Source organism: Aedes albopictus, chromosome 3, assembly GCF_035046485.1.
Source record: "Aedes albopictus strain Foshan chromosome 3, AalbF5, whole genome shotgun sequence".
Lineage (NCBI taxonomy): Eukaryota > Metazoa > Arthropoda > Insecta > Diptera > Culicidae > Aedes > Aedes albopictus.
The window spans coordinates 21,713,218-21,728,512 of NC_085138.1; the positions used below are offsets into that span (position 1 = coordinate 21,713,218).

The 15,295-nt window shown below is 44.6% G+C and overlaps 1 protein-coding gene across 1 annotated transcript; it reads right to left on the reverse strand.

Moving 5' to 3' along the window:
* Positions 1-2,583: 2,583 nt before the first annotated feature.
* Positions 2,584-4,782, reverse strand: LOC109418327 (general transcription factor IIF subunit 1). Its single transcript, XM_019692511.3, has 3 exons — positions 4,585-4,782; positions 3,036-4,522; positions 2,584-2,940 (listed from the first exon to the last, which is right to left on the reverse strand). Exons 1-3 carry the CDS (start codon positions 4,597-4,599, stop codon positions 2,730-2,732), a joined length of 1,713 nt encoding a protein of 570 aa, XP_019548056.3. The 5' UTR covers positions 4,600-4,782; the 3' UTR covers positions 2,584-2,729.
* Between the last annotated feature and the right edge of the window lie 10,513 nt (positions 4,783-15,295).

A 15,295-nucleotide genomic window follows, 5' to 3' on the forward strand; every position in this document is an offset into this window, starting at 1 on the left:
TTAGATTTTTCAAACCACTGAAAAGTACACAGGTCGCTAAATTTCATATCTGATAAAATACATTTTTTAATTTTCTCTACAATATCATAATACTGTATATATGTACTTATTTCATCTAGTATGTAAAACTACATGGCTCTGGATTAGTATAGCCTGGTTTTTTCATCGAATCAAAGCAAATTTTGTTACTATTTTAGTCATTTTGTCTTATGACCATTGGGCGCGCAGTTTATTGATACCCGCTTTTCAGGCTTACATTGTTAAAAATCCAAATTTTTATTTTTATATTGTAGTGCTAGAATACATACAGACATTGACTGATACACTGTCATGAAAAAATAGTCATATATGCCCCATATTTAGCGTGTGATAGCGTCTTGAAGTTTTCGCATTTTCTCCTGCCGCACCCTGTAGAGCACCATCACTTTTTGGCGGATCCGACCTAAACCAGTTTACTTCGATATGTTATAAAAGCGTTTGGGAATAGATTATAAGCTTATTACAGTACTTGAACACTCTAATTATTGGTTCAATAGTGAAACCAGCGCAAACTAAATATTGCAGATTATCCGACTTACAAACCGTCAAATTTAGTCGGACCAAGTCGAAGTGAGTACACTAAGAAAATCGTAACCACCAAAAAACTAAAATTAACTACTGACTCTTCCAGAAACATAACATGATAATTTCACGTTATGCAAAACCAATCTTGATGAAAGTTAAATTATAGCAATGTAACATTATTTTGAAAATTGATCATTAAACTATTTTAGAACCCTTGAAAAAGATCCCAAACGAATCGAAACGTCTGGCTGGAAAGATTTAATCAACTCGTTTTTAATTCCCACCAAGACTGCTAAGCCATCTCCCAAAAGTCTATTGATAAACCATTAAAAACTTTTTTTTACGATTTCGATAAATTAAAGTGATTTCTAACAACTTTTATTCGAGCATTTATCAGCATTCAAAACTTTGAAAGAAGTCATGGACGGGAAGGGGTTAGTTAACTAGGGGTAATGGTTAATAGTTATCCTTTGTAAAATGTGTTCGCGTGTCTGGATTGCTGATACAAACTTTACTTGCCCTCTAACGGGTAAACAATAAATTACTAAACATCGGTTGATTCTATTCTACCTAGAATAATGGGAGCAGATCAATGAGATCAATGTAATCACCTTGCTTCATTATCAGTAAACTAGCTTTTTTACTGCTAATTTGACACATTTGAGCCTGACTACTTGGAAACACAATGCGAAAAATGTGATTGAAAACTAATGCAAAGTGGACGGCACACAATCTGGCCAAAGAACGTCTAAAAATCACGTCAAGGCATACGGAAAATTTATATGTCTCATACAACCCATTCAAAAAATGTGACTTAGGGGGAGAGACTTGTAAGTGGATAAATTTTGCCTGACGTAATCTAAGAATGTTCCCTCACAAACGTTATTTTTCTCTGCAATCGAACATCTTCTCTGTCATTATCCCATTTTTTGCCTGATATTGATTGTCTACCCACAACGTGTAGCACGATATTATGCATAGTATCCATGCGGGTAGAAACTGGTGATAAATGCAGGACTTGAACATGCTTCAATTTGTTCATATATCGATTTCCTATACGATATATGATACCTGATCTTTAGTCGAAGAGAATACCACGGGTAGCAACATCTTCTTCCCTTTTGCTACTCAACGAACCAAGCTCAGTTTTTCTACCGCCCCAGCCACTATCGAACAACATGGAGCAACAGAGTACTACTTTCTTCGAACGAACCGCTCTTCATCGGCGACCGATTCGTCTGAAAAAGCATCACCCAGGATATCCATCGAGGTTGCAAATGCTGAGCTCACTTCACCGGAGAAGCAGCAGACTGTCGAAAAAATCAGCGGAACTGCCACCGTCGAATTTGTGCGACAGTTCATCCCCAGCCAGCAACGATAGGAAACCTCTTACCCATGGGAAATCACCTCACATGAAGCGACGGCAATCGCTACGGAAGTTCCGACGGAATGGTTCCACCCGAACGAGCTCCTCGAGGACCGTGAAAAGCCGAATGACTAAATTTGTTTCCCGGGTGTTCCAGCTGAAGCCATTGAAAAAGGCGTCGTATTCAAGGTTGACAAATTGAAGCTACATATTTGAATCTGATGAGATTTTTTTATTGAATTTAAGTGCATGTGTGCAATGGAAGTTGAATTAACATTAATAACATATGAAAGTAGAATAAAGGGTTGAAAATAAGAATGTCTATATGTTCGTTTAAATCACAATCCATAAAATTTAAGAATGTCGAATGAAGAGGATATTTCAGTAGTACTTTAGAGTATTTTTCTCTATCTGGATCTGGAAGTACTCATGAAACTAGGCTTCGTTCCAGTAGAACAGTAGATCAACCTTCTAATCAGTAATAAAGAAATTGAACTAAGCCCACTACGACGCTGTGTTATTTTGCAAATATCGAGGCATAGAAAATTTCGCAAAATTCAATTTGCTTATTTTGCGGTTGATATTGATGATCTTCAAAGATAATAGGTACAAGGATTTCGAATACGTTTTTGACGGTAAACTTCCCAAACGTATCAAAATTGCGACGCTGCGCCACTGTATTATGATTATCTTACTAGGATTAATAAATTACGCTAGGAATTATATGCTTTTATCGTAAGCCCCCCGTATAGAATCAACACTTACTTGATCTAGCTAGACACACCGATCGATGGCATGTTCACTTGGGAACCTTGATGCTGAGGTACATCTTCCCTTGGATCGTCTGCTTGACCGGGTTGATCTTCTTCAGAATGGCCGTCATCGTTTCCACTAGTTTCTCGCTCGAAACGCCAGTTTTCTTGTTCTTGAACTTGGTCAACAGTTCCGTGGTGGTCATCGGCTTACGCATCAGGTAGCGCCGAACGGCTTCCTCGGTGATGCCGTAGTCACTAAAAGAAAGTGGATTAGTGGTGGAATCATTCGAGTTTACAGATGATGGATGAACCCTACAAGACGACACTACGATATCCCCATTTATACTCACTCTCTACTGTTGGAGCTCACGAGCCCGGTGAAAGTCGGCGGCAGCGACGGAGTCGAGTCCATTTTGGCCTTCTTGGCTGGCGTCGACACCGGACTGTTGCTGTTGTCCGACCCGGTGAAATCCGCCATCGGCATGTTAGAACCGGCCAGCTTGCGTTTGTTGCCCTCCAGCTGCGACATACTCGGAGAAGCGGAGCGAGAATTGTTAGCGCTGGACAGGTTCGATGCGATGCCTTCCTTATCCTTTTTGTGCTTTTTCTTCTGCTTGGAATTGCTGTTGTCCCCGTCGGAATCGGAACTGTCCGAACTGGAACCGCTGGACGAATCTTTCTTATCGTTTTCCGGCTTTTTCTTCTTCTTTTTGTCCTTCTTCTTTTTCTTTGATTCCTTGGTATCCTTTTCCTTAGTTTCTTTTTCTTTGTCCTTTGTTTTGCCGTTCTTCTCTTCGTCTTTTTTGTTCTCGTCTTCGTCCGATTTCTTTTCCTCGTCTTCTGAGTCTTCGTCCGATGTCAACAATTTCCGCAAGGCATCTTCCTCAGCTACTGACTGAAGTTCCTTGTTTACCTTGGCCTCCGGTTCCGACTCGCTTTCGGAAGAATCCGAAATGTAGTCCAATTCCCGGCCTTCCTCATCTCCATCGTCCGATTCCTCAAAGGCTTCCTCATCGACGTCTCGTTTCTTCTTTTTCTTATCGGCCAACGCCTTCTTATTCTTGGCTTTCTTGTCCGCCTCATCGTCGCTGTCCTTCTCCTTGGTCTTCCCTTCGCCGTCATCATCGTCGTCGGAACTCATCTCATCCGAATCGATCCACTCGTCCATGTCGCTAATCTTCAGATCCTTGGCCTTACCAACTCCACCCTTCTTTCCCTTCGTCTCCTCCAAATCCTCTGGAATATCATCATCCTTCTTCATGCGCTTCTTCAACATCAACGAGAAATAGTTGATCGTCCTTTTCCTCCGGCCAAACTCCAGTTCCGCTTCCTCCGCCGATAGGGCCTTGTACCGCTGGATCGGCTGGAAATTGTACCACTCGTTCAACGGGTACGCCTCAATCGCCCCGTCCGGCGCATGAGTAAACACATAGAACGACGCATTCTCACCTACTCCGCCTTCCCGAATCCCCCGGAACTTCTTCCCGTCCTTCTTTCCGCCAGCCTTCAGAATCCAAGGCTGCGCATCCGGCCGATACTTCTTCGCAATGATCCCGTACCGCTTCCGGCGGGCCTCCTCCCTCAGATCCCGGTTAAACTCCGACCCGGCCCCAAACTTGGGCATGTCCTCGTCCAGACCCTTAAACTCCTTCAGGTTGTTCTCCCGTTCCATCTTGACCGTGCGCCACTGCGTAAAGTCCACATTCAACGTGGCATTGTAGCGCATAACGTGGTACTTCTTCTTGAGGTTTTTCGGCACCCGGATGCTGAATTCCTGCACTGACACCGGCGGCCCCGCCGATGGTCCTGCGCCACCACCACTTCCGGATGGTTGGTTCTACAACAGATTCGAAAGGCTCATACAAAACATTCCGTTGATAAAAATGTAAACATACTCACCGAAGGACCACTCATTTCACCCGCTTGTCAATGTTCGCTGGTTTCTCAGTACGGGACTCTAGTTTCAAGCACTAGCAAATCACCAAAAACGGGAAAAAACCTAAACAAATTTCACTTTTTTCAGCAATGGTGGCGGAATGCGCTGCTGCTCTGCTAAACTGTTGCTGATTTGCCAACCACTCGGTCCGGTTCCGCGACGAACTACGAACCAAAGGATGAAAACGAAACATGAAAAAATGACAGCTCAAACAAAACATCGCATACCCATCATCAGAACAACATCGAAAGGGTTTGGTTAGGATTGGCATACAGTAGGATTGACATACGATACAGGCAAACTCGGAACCCACGAACAACCAAAACCAAATGAGCATAAATAACATCACAGAGAACAGACATCCAGGCTAGAACAAATTTAATTCGAAAAGTTGTGTAAGGATTTGAATCTTTACTTGAGTAAGGTTGCAAACCAATACACGATGACAGCACTAACGCCACCAAACACCATATTGCCACAGTCAGTGGTGAATTGAATCATTTCAAGCGGTGAATTAAATTAGTATGGGAAATTAACCGATTGCAGCGCCACGCTGTTGCCACTTGTGTTGCCGATTTCAAATGGCCGTTAAATTCCTTACACAGTTTCGGAACTGGACTTGGATGTCTGTTCTCTGTGCACGCTCGCGTCAGAATACCCATTTTTTCATTGCTATCTCTGTCGCTCTTCAAGAGGCTCCATTTAAAAATACCCATTTATAAGTTGGGCCGCCCAACTTCAAAATGGGTATTTTTAAATGGAGCCTCTTGAAGAGCGACAGAGATGGCAATGAAAAAATGGGTATTCTGTCAGGAGCGTGTGATAATATTATGTTTCCAGTCCAAAACCGAATTAGTGACATTTTTTCTTTTACTTGCGCTGCTTTTGCCTTGCGTTAAGGAGAAACTTCAGAGAATATGGCTGCCACAATGGCCGACTTGGACCCCTACTCACGTTTTCAAGAGCACCAATCTTAAAAATTCGTAAACAAATGCGCTCGATTTAAGAAAGTGAGCAAAGCCAGAATAAACAAGTGCGGCTTGGTTTGATGCTTTGTTCGTCAGATTTGTGCCTCTAAAGTTTGTATGAAAAACTGCAATGGCATTTCTTGATGTTTCACCTTAAACACAATGTCGGAAGTGGGGCGCTGTATTGTACACCTGGTATTCTATACAGCGCCCCACTTCCTGTGGGTCTGGGAGGATACTCCGACGCAACGGAACAACGTGGTTGGCGAAAGATAGCGGACAGAACTTCGGATAAAATACCGGACAAGTATCCAAAACACGCGCGGTCACGGTTAACAACTTTTATTGATTGATCTCAAAGGTAAACATTATTAAGGAGGCTATAAAAGAGGTGCACGCAAGATGCGCACTAAAGAGGCACGCACTAAAAAGGCGCGCCGTCGGTAAATGTTTAGAGGGTGGACCGTCGCTCAATTCTCAATACTCCTCCTCGACGGTAAGCCCTCAGACTCCTCCTAGTCCCAGCAACTCTGCCAGTTCACGATGCTTAACCGCCCCGAGCGGTTTATTGATTGATTGATTTGTCTTTATTAGAGAGACTTTCAGCCCTTGGCTGGTTCGTCTCTTCCCGAGCGGTTTAGTCAAGATGTCTGCCTTCATGGTTTCTGTTGGACAGTACCGCAACTGCACCAGTCGCCGCTCGCAGAGGTCCCGGACGAAGCATTGCTTCGTTTCAATGTGCTTGCTCCTCTTACTGGTACGCTCGGAAGTCACGAAACTCAAGCACCCCTGATTATCCTCGTAGACGACTGTAGCTTCATCCACATTTTCACCGAGATCTGCCAACAGACGCCGCATCCAGAGTACTTCTTGGCATGTCTCGCCGAGTGCCACGTATTCGGCTTCCATTGTTGAAAGGCTGACACAGTTCTGGCGCCTGCTGGTCCACGATACCAATCCTCCAGCGTAGAACACCACGAAACCGGTCATCGATTTCCGTGTTTGGGCATCACCGGCCCAATCAGCGTCCGAAAAAGCCTCCAGTACGTTGCCCTTTCCGTCGCCGAGTCTTAGCTTCCAGTCCATAGTCCCTTTTAGAAAACGGACCACCCGTTTTGCAGCCGTCCAGTCTTGGTCGTTTGGCTTGCTCAACTTGCGGCCCAAGATGGAAGCACTCGTAGCTATGTCAGGACGTCCACAAGTCGCCACGTACATCAACGCACCGACAATGCTACGGTACATCGTGCCGTCTTCCATAGGCTCGCTCTCCGAACGGTCCTTCAAGTATCCCTGGTCCATAGGTGTCTTGGCCGGCTATGCCTGTTCGAATCCCAGCCGCGCAATGAGTTTTTCGATATACGCTTTTAGACTCAGACTGTAGATACCATCCGCACCACGCTCAATTTCCATTCCCAAAAAGAACTTCACTTCACCCAGCCAGTTGATTTCGAAGTGTCGCTTCATCTGATCGAATATCCGGAAAATTTCTTCTTCATCCGCGCAGCCAACAAGGAAGTCGTCGACGTACACGATCAAATAGGTCTTCTTCCCATTCCGGTCAGCAACAAACAAGCAGGGATCCGCTGTGCTTGACTTGAACCCCAAGCTCCTCAACACTTCAGTCAACTTCCGGTTCCAGCATCTCGCGCTTTGCTTCAAACCGTAGATGCTGCGACGCAGGCGGCACACTTTCTCCTCCTGTCCTGGAACTGCATAACCTGGTGGCTGACGCATATACAGTTCCTCGTCGATGTCGCCATAGAGGTAGGCTGTTTTGACATCCAGGTGAATCAAACGCAACCCGTTCCTCCCAGCCAGCGCCAGCAACGTCCGCAACGTGGCATGTCGGGTAACAGGGGCAAACACTTCCTCAAAGTCCAAGCCGTGTTGCTGCCTGTATCCCTGCGCCACAATCCGTGCCTTGAACCTTACAACTTCGCCCGCTTCATTGCACTTTGCTTTGTATACCCAGCGGCTACCGATCAGTTTCTTCCCTTTAGGCAGGTCACACAGCTCCCAAGTACCGTTTTGCGTGTGCGACTGGAGTTCGTCCTCCATCGCACGCTTCCACGACTCACTTTCAGGACACTTCACCGCCTCGCTGTAGCTCACTGGTTCAGCCATCAACTGCGTAGCCACTCCAACTACGAAGTCGGAATAGCGCCCGGGCAACTTTCCTCGATTCCGTCTCGTCGTCTGCCTGCCCGCCGAAACGCTATCCGCATCAACGTCATTGTTCGGTTCACTTTTAATGTCAAGAGGATCGTCCATCAAATAAGAATCACTCACGTCAAAATAATGTTCAGTTTCACTTTGTTCACTCTCCGACTTATCAGAACACTCATTTTCTTCAGCCTCTTCATCGCTCTGCATCGGCTCCGCTTCCTCGTCCGCTTCAGCATTTGGTCCTGCACTACGCTTCGGAATTTCGTCCGGAATCCACTGGAACTCGTCCTTGACGGGATCGCAGCGCGCCTTCTCCGGAGACGCAACTTCGCTGTCCGTTTCCATGAATTTCGCGTCACGGCTCACCGTAACCTTCTCCGTAGCCAGATCCACAAACCGATAGGCCTTATGCTGCTCCGAGTACCCGATGAAAGTGAGCTTCTGCGCCTTACTGTCGAACTTCTTTCGTTTCACGTCGGGAATGTGCACCCACGCCTTGCAACCATACACCTTCAGATGATCCAAGTTGGGTTTCCGGCCGAACCACTTTTCGAAGGGGGTGACATCCACTGAGCGCGAAGGCAGCCGATTCTGCAAGTATGCAGCTGTCAGCGTCGCTTCTCCCCAGAACTTTTTGTCCAGCCCCGCGTCCAGGAGCATCGTTCGAGCCATCTCTTGAAGATATCTGTTACGCCGTTCGGCTACGCCGTTCTGTTGGGGCGTATACGCGGTGGTAAACTGCGCGCGAATCCCCTCCTTCGCAAAGAAACTCCGCAGCTTGTCATTCGCATACTCCCCGCCACCGTCGGATCGAATGACGCGTGGCTTCCTGCCGAACCGATTCTCCACGTAACGCACATACTCCACAATCTTGTCTGCGGCCTCAGATTTCTTCGACAGCAAGTACACAACGCAATATCGACTGTAGTCGTCAATAAGCGTCATGAGATATCTGTTCCCGCTCGGTGTTGGCGTTTCCATTGGCCCACACAGGTCTGTATGGACCAAATCCAGGATCTGTGTTGATTTCCGCTCCGCTTTCTTCGGGATCGGTGTGCGCGACAGCTTGCCTTCCAGGCACGCTTCGCACGTCAGTCGAATACCACAGTCCTTAACCTCAAACCCAACGGCCAGCTTATCCTTGGAAATTTTATCCACAACGGAAGGGTCCCTATGACCGAATCGGCGGTGCCACCGATGTTGGCAAAAATCATTGTGGTGCTTACCTGTAGCTTCAGCGTGCATAACCGTCTCGACGATCTTCAGCTGGTACAAACTTCCCGAACGGACTCCCTTGGCGACGACCTTACCGTCACCATCGCAGATGTTGCAGCAGTTGTCCTTGCAAACCACCGTTAATCCTTTGGAGGCCAACTTCGTCACAGAAAGCAATCCACAGTTCAGTGACGGCACGTAGAGGACATTCGTGAGCGTGATCTCCACCGTGCCACCACATCCATCGACACCGTACACCTTACCTTCGCCGCAACCGGCCGACTTCACAGCAGTCCCGTCTGCCAGGAACACATCAGGAGCGCTTGACTCGTCCAACGTTGCAAAAAACTGCCTGTCGCTGGTCATATGACTGCTAGCGCCGCTGTCAATTATCCACTTGCTGCGGTGGTTCGATCCGACCATAAACAGCACCGCGCTGCTCACCTGCTTCGCCTTCGGGGTTTCGCTCTTCTGGCCTTCACCGCTGTCTTGTTTCTGCCGCGCCTGGAACAGTCGGCAGTTCCGACGCAAGTGCCCTTTCTTTTTGCAGAAAAAGCACGTCTTCTCCGAAACAGCAGTAGAACTCGTTTTCACCCCCGCTTTCATGGCCTTGTCACTCGATGATCCACCGGAACGACCCTTACGCCGCTCGTATTCATCCAGTAGCTTTGATTTTACGAGCTGCAGCGTCAGATCCGCGTCGGGGCGACTCTCTAACGCGGTCACCAGGCTGCTATATGAATCCGGCAAACTTCGCAGGATCATAGCTACCTTCAGGGATTCCTCCAGGGCTTGACCGGCATTCTGCAACCTCTCGAAGAGCTCTTCCACGTCAAATAAGTGGCTTTCCAAGTCGCCGCCTTCGAGCAGGTTTACGTTGCAAAGTTTCTTCAGGAGGGAAACTCTTGACGTCACGGTGACCTTCTCATGGTACGTTCTCAGCTGCTCCCAAAAGTCCATGGCAGTAGCAGCAGTCTTCACGAGGCTGTACTGATTTTCATCAATGCACAGCCCCATGGTAGCGCGGGCCTTCCTGTCGTCCTTGTCCCACTGTGCCGCGGCGGCGGCTTGCATGGGTTCGGGCTTCGGCGTTCCGACGACGTACCATAATTCCTCGCGGGTCAACATCATCTCCATTCTGAACTTCCAAGAAGCCCAGTTCTGGTTGTTCAGCTTGGTGAATTTGTTGATCGCCTCCATCCTCCTGTGTACACACACGAACACGCACTGACACCACCGACGAACTGACGTGACTCTCGAGCTCGGCACATGACCGAAGTAATAAATCGATCAATTCAAAGGCCAGTGGTCGCAAATGTCAAACTGAAAGTGACGCTTGTCAAAATGACGACGCCTATGCAAGCGTCGTCTTGTTCGAATTTGTAAACAAGAACACGTGATGTGATAGCTGGTCATGTGAGTCTGCGACTTGGTCGGCACTCGGAATGTAACATTTTACGGTTTACTAATGCATTTGAGTGTAAAAATAGAGAAAGTTATGTTCAGTCGTAGTTAAATGATACTATTATTAGTAGCTATTACCATCTGCATGCTATACTTTTCTCACCCACCGGATTCAACGGACGTCGCGACGACAACGTACGTTGCTGCTGCTCTTGTTACCGCTTCGATATCGAGTGCTCAGCCGTCCACTATTTCATGTTTTGTACAGAAGAATCTCACAAAATTAAGCCCTTATTCGTTCAAGGAATAGAAAATATTGCATCAGGAACAATTACTTTGGATATTATCGAGGATATTATGATGAAATGATAATGTTGGTATTGACATAAAATTAGCCGAATAGCAACAAAACGAGGAAGGGAGCGCTCACGAGGGCGACGCCGACGACGCCACGAAATGTAAACATGCACTCTTAAACAAATCCAAAAAAGAGTGAAAATCTGTGTGATAATTTAGTGTTCAGCACTTACAAAAAAGCTACATTTACAATAGAATTAATTGATTTTGTTTTTTTTTTGACAAACATGAGGAGTATTTGTACTTATAGTCATTTTAAAGAGCATCGTTCGACGTAGGAAAATCTTCCCATTTCAACACATGTATGTGCGATATTATTTAAGAGTGCTCGATGTTGTTCGGTCAATATAGTTCTGAACTAAAATCAACAGATGGCGATAGTGTTTCAACGGTTTTTAATTTAAACTTTTGGACGCGCATTCCACGGCGCATTGCACTAGCCACCACGTCAGTTTGTCGGTGCTGACACGTTCCGCGGCAAAACTTTGCCGAACCGATCGAACACTTTTTCGCGTTTTAACCGTACCGAAATCACTACTTCCGCGCAACCTCCACTGGGCCCATAACCTGTGGGTCTGGGAGGACACTCCGACGCAACGGAACAACGTGGTTGGCGAAAGATAGCGGACAGAACTTCGGATAAAATACCGGACAAGTATCCAAAACACGCGCGGTCACGGTTAACAACTTTTATTGATTGATCTCAAAGGTAAACATTATTAAGGAGGCTATAAAAGAGGTGCACGCAAGATGCGCACTAAAGAGGCACGCACTAAAAAGGCGCGCCGTCGGTAAATGTTTAGAGGGTGGACCGTCGCTCAATTCTCAATACTTCCGACATAGTGTATAACGCAAGGCAAAAGCAGCGGAAGTAAAAGAAAAAATGTCGCTAATTCGGTTTTGAACTGGAAACACAATATATAGGTTGCTAATAATTGGAATCTGTCTCTTTCTGGCTCACATGTTTTCATCGGGAAACAGTTTCCTGATGAAAACATATGTGAACTAGAAAGAGACAGATTTCAATCATCAGCAATCTCTATAGTTCGTGCAGTTGAAAATCGAAATTTTTGACACACGAAAATTGATTTTTATCCTAAACCGTGCGTCGCGCTTATGTCAGACAAAGTGCGCTGGATAGAGGAAAAGTTCCGCTGCCCAGCGTTCTACGTCCGACCTGGATGCTGCGAACTGAATCAAAATGGTTGTCACAATATTTCCACTAACCGCTGTCCAAATATCTCCATCGAACTGTCACGTCTCTCACAGCTACTGTACTTATGCTATTCCAACCGACAGAAAAGTATTACAACCGAATTACAACCAGATATTTTTAAACCATTTTAAACAAGTAAAACTAGGCATGACCTGACAAAATAGACTTTATCAAGAAAAAAACGAGGAAAAGTTGAAAAAAAAACTGTTTCAATCTATTTCAGATTAGTTTGCCACGACTATATTGTCGTGACGGTTGAAAGCCGAAGTTTCCACACAACCAACAATCGAATTTTCTCAAAATGCATGCGTGAAACTTAACGTCGGACGTAGTGCGCTGGACAGCGGACTTGGCCCTCTATCCAGCGCACTATGCCCGACGTACGTCCGACACACGTTTCAGGAGAAAAATCGATTTTCGCGTGTCAAAACTTTCGATTTTCAACTCCACGAACAATACATCAAAATTCCCACCGCGAATAAATAGAAATTCATAAGCATTGAACACGAGCACAAAATGGTAGTCATGCATGGGGGAATGACCATCCATCTGCGCAGTTTGACAACTCCGCCAAGAGAGTTGATGGCAAGATAATGAAGGCTCGCGCATGTTTTCAGGTTGGATGTCGGTGGTATGTTTGAATACATTTGAAAGACGGCGTGCGGTTATGACAAGCACAAAAATGTTTTCAAATTTACTATGACAAAACATAATCATCAACCCATAAACGCTTCTTGTGTGAATTCTGTTTCCTCTCATATCATTCGGTTCGATAGCCGAGTGGTAGCGTGCGAGCCTGGTGATCTCAAGATTCTTGGTTCGAATCCGGTTGCCAACAGAAACTATTTTTAATTGTAAATCGGATCCATGGTAAAATTGAAAACATTAATCTGTTGAATTGGGTTTTTAAATTTTGAAAAATTTGTATTGATTTTTTGATTTTATACGAAAGAGCACCTTTTTTCTGAGTCACTATGATTTTTTCAGATTTTTAGAACTTTGTTTTGATACCTTAAATCAATTTCAAAGAGATTTTTTGAAATCACCTTTTGACAGGTGGGCAACTGTTTGACAGCTCCGCCCAGTACAAACTGCGACGAGGGGTGATTCGACAAATTGCTCCCATATAAACTTAAAAACATTCCAAATTCATGAAAATTTGGATTTCGACTCAGTTTTGCATGCAGATTCTGAATATGTAATTATCTCAACACCGCTAAAGATGCCAATTGGGTTTTTTTAAGGTTTCCCGATGAAAACAAATCAGGCCAAACATTTCTAAAGGTCCAATCTGCAGAAGAGAGGCTCTCTTTGGTTTCCCTCTCTCTCGTTAATATCTCAGCTGTTTATTTGAATTATGATTATCTCCTTGCATAGAACGATGGTCAAAACAATCGTCTTTTGATTTGTACTGCAAAAGTAGTTGAAAAGTCTATATTGAGTTTAAATAAGGGCGAAAGTAACATGAGAGAGTTCTCTTCACCGACTCTCTCTTCTTCAAATTAGAGTGACAAGATGCAAGTATGGTTGAACTTTTTGGTCATAAATCGCTACACGGAGAGACGAAACTACCCAAAAGTGAGTTCTTTCCACCCAACTTCGGGGTTGCGTGCGTCAAGCCAATTTTGAGTTGATGGAATCGATGTTTTTGTTGGGTTGTTCCCGCTTGCTTCCATGTGAAAAAATACCTAATTTTAAGTTTTTTCCACCCAACCGAAATTTTGACTACACACCAAAAATCGATTGAGGGTTTCAGCAAAATTTTGTTAAATTTTGCCGAGCTGAAGGTTTCAGCAAAAAAAATTGCTGAAATTCAGCAAATTTTGTTCAGTAAACTCTGCTGATCACCAGTAACGTTTTGCTGAAATTCAGCAAACTTTGCTGAAAGTTCAGCAAAAAATTTTGCTGGACCCTTCAGCTCGGCAAAATTCAGCAAAATATTGCTGAAAGCGTTTGGTGTGTAGGTTGTATTCACTCAAATTTGAGTACTGTGCTAGAAACTCAGTGTTGGCTTGACGCACGGAACTGCAAAAGTTGGGGTGTTTCTCTCTTCACTCTCTGACAATAATAGAAAGAGCGCATGAAAAGGGAGATGAAAAAGAACTCAAAATTGAGTTTAAAAGTACCTAATTTTGAGTTTTTCAGTTTCTCCGTGTAGGTTGCTATGCAATCTAGCGTCTAAGTGTAAAAAAGTTCGACTGAATTTGCATCTTGTCACTTTAATTTGCAGAAGAGAGAGTCGATGAAGAGAACTCTCTCATGTTACTTTCGCCCTTATTTAAACTCAATCTAGAAGTGTATATTACATTGTAATAATTGAAAGAGAAAGTGAACAAAGAGAGCCTCTCAAATGCAGATAGGACCTATTGAAATGTTTGGCCTGAAATCCTATCCCGCCTGCAAGCTTGAAAGAGAGAGGTAAATAAACCCCGCATAGAAATATATCGTTCAAGCTATCGTTCGTATCATAAGAATTTAATTCGTGGAATGATTATGACAACAGCAACGATGGGTTTATGATTCGATGATTAAAGTTTCTAAATTAACACTATTCAATACTTTACGAGTATTATTACACTTATGATAACGATACCATTAACGACATATGAATAATTGTTTATCTTTCCTTTTTGCAAGTTCGGCGATTTATATTAGCTTTTGTGAGTTTTCACAATGTTTAAACAATACAATGGCCATAGTAAGCATGAAATGCACATGTTGTTTCGATATTGTGTGTAATAGTGGCAGGTTTCGATACTTCTGAGCAGACAAAATAAACTGCACAACAGTGATGGCTCCAATTTGCTCTACCAGAGAACGCGTTGTCACTAAGAGCTGCTTCCCTTGACGGTTGCTGTTTCCATACCAGCTGCTGGTTTCGGCTAATTACTGCAAACTTACCGGATCATATGCAAAACCGGAATCTCCAAAGGTTCCCTTTTCAGGGGATTTTTCCACCGAAGCTTCTGTCTTCATAGCAAAGACTATAAGTCTTCCCCTTGGTTCTCCTCGTTAACTGCTTAGTCACCTTCACAACACCATCGAATTTCAGTCAACCGCGAGCACAGGTTCCACATGGTGTAGTGGATAAACATCGTGAACTTTCGGAAACAACTTTGGCCTCAACAATCTGATACTGTTCGATTCCCGTTCCAGCGAATAAAAAATACGACGAAAGTAAACAATGATTCAGTTAATCGTGAGCAAATTTGACAGTGCCCGACAAATGCCCGCAGGGGTGTGCATTTTTTCGGGTCGGTAAAGCAGATGTGGTGAAATATTTCCGTTTTGTTTTTATTATTCGTCGTATCATAAAGTTAATGATAAAGTGATTATATCATCTATGAT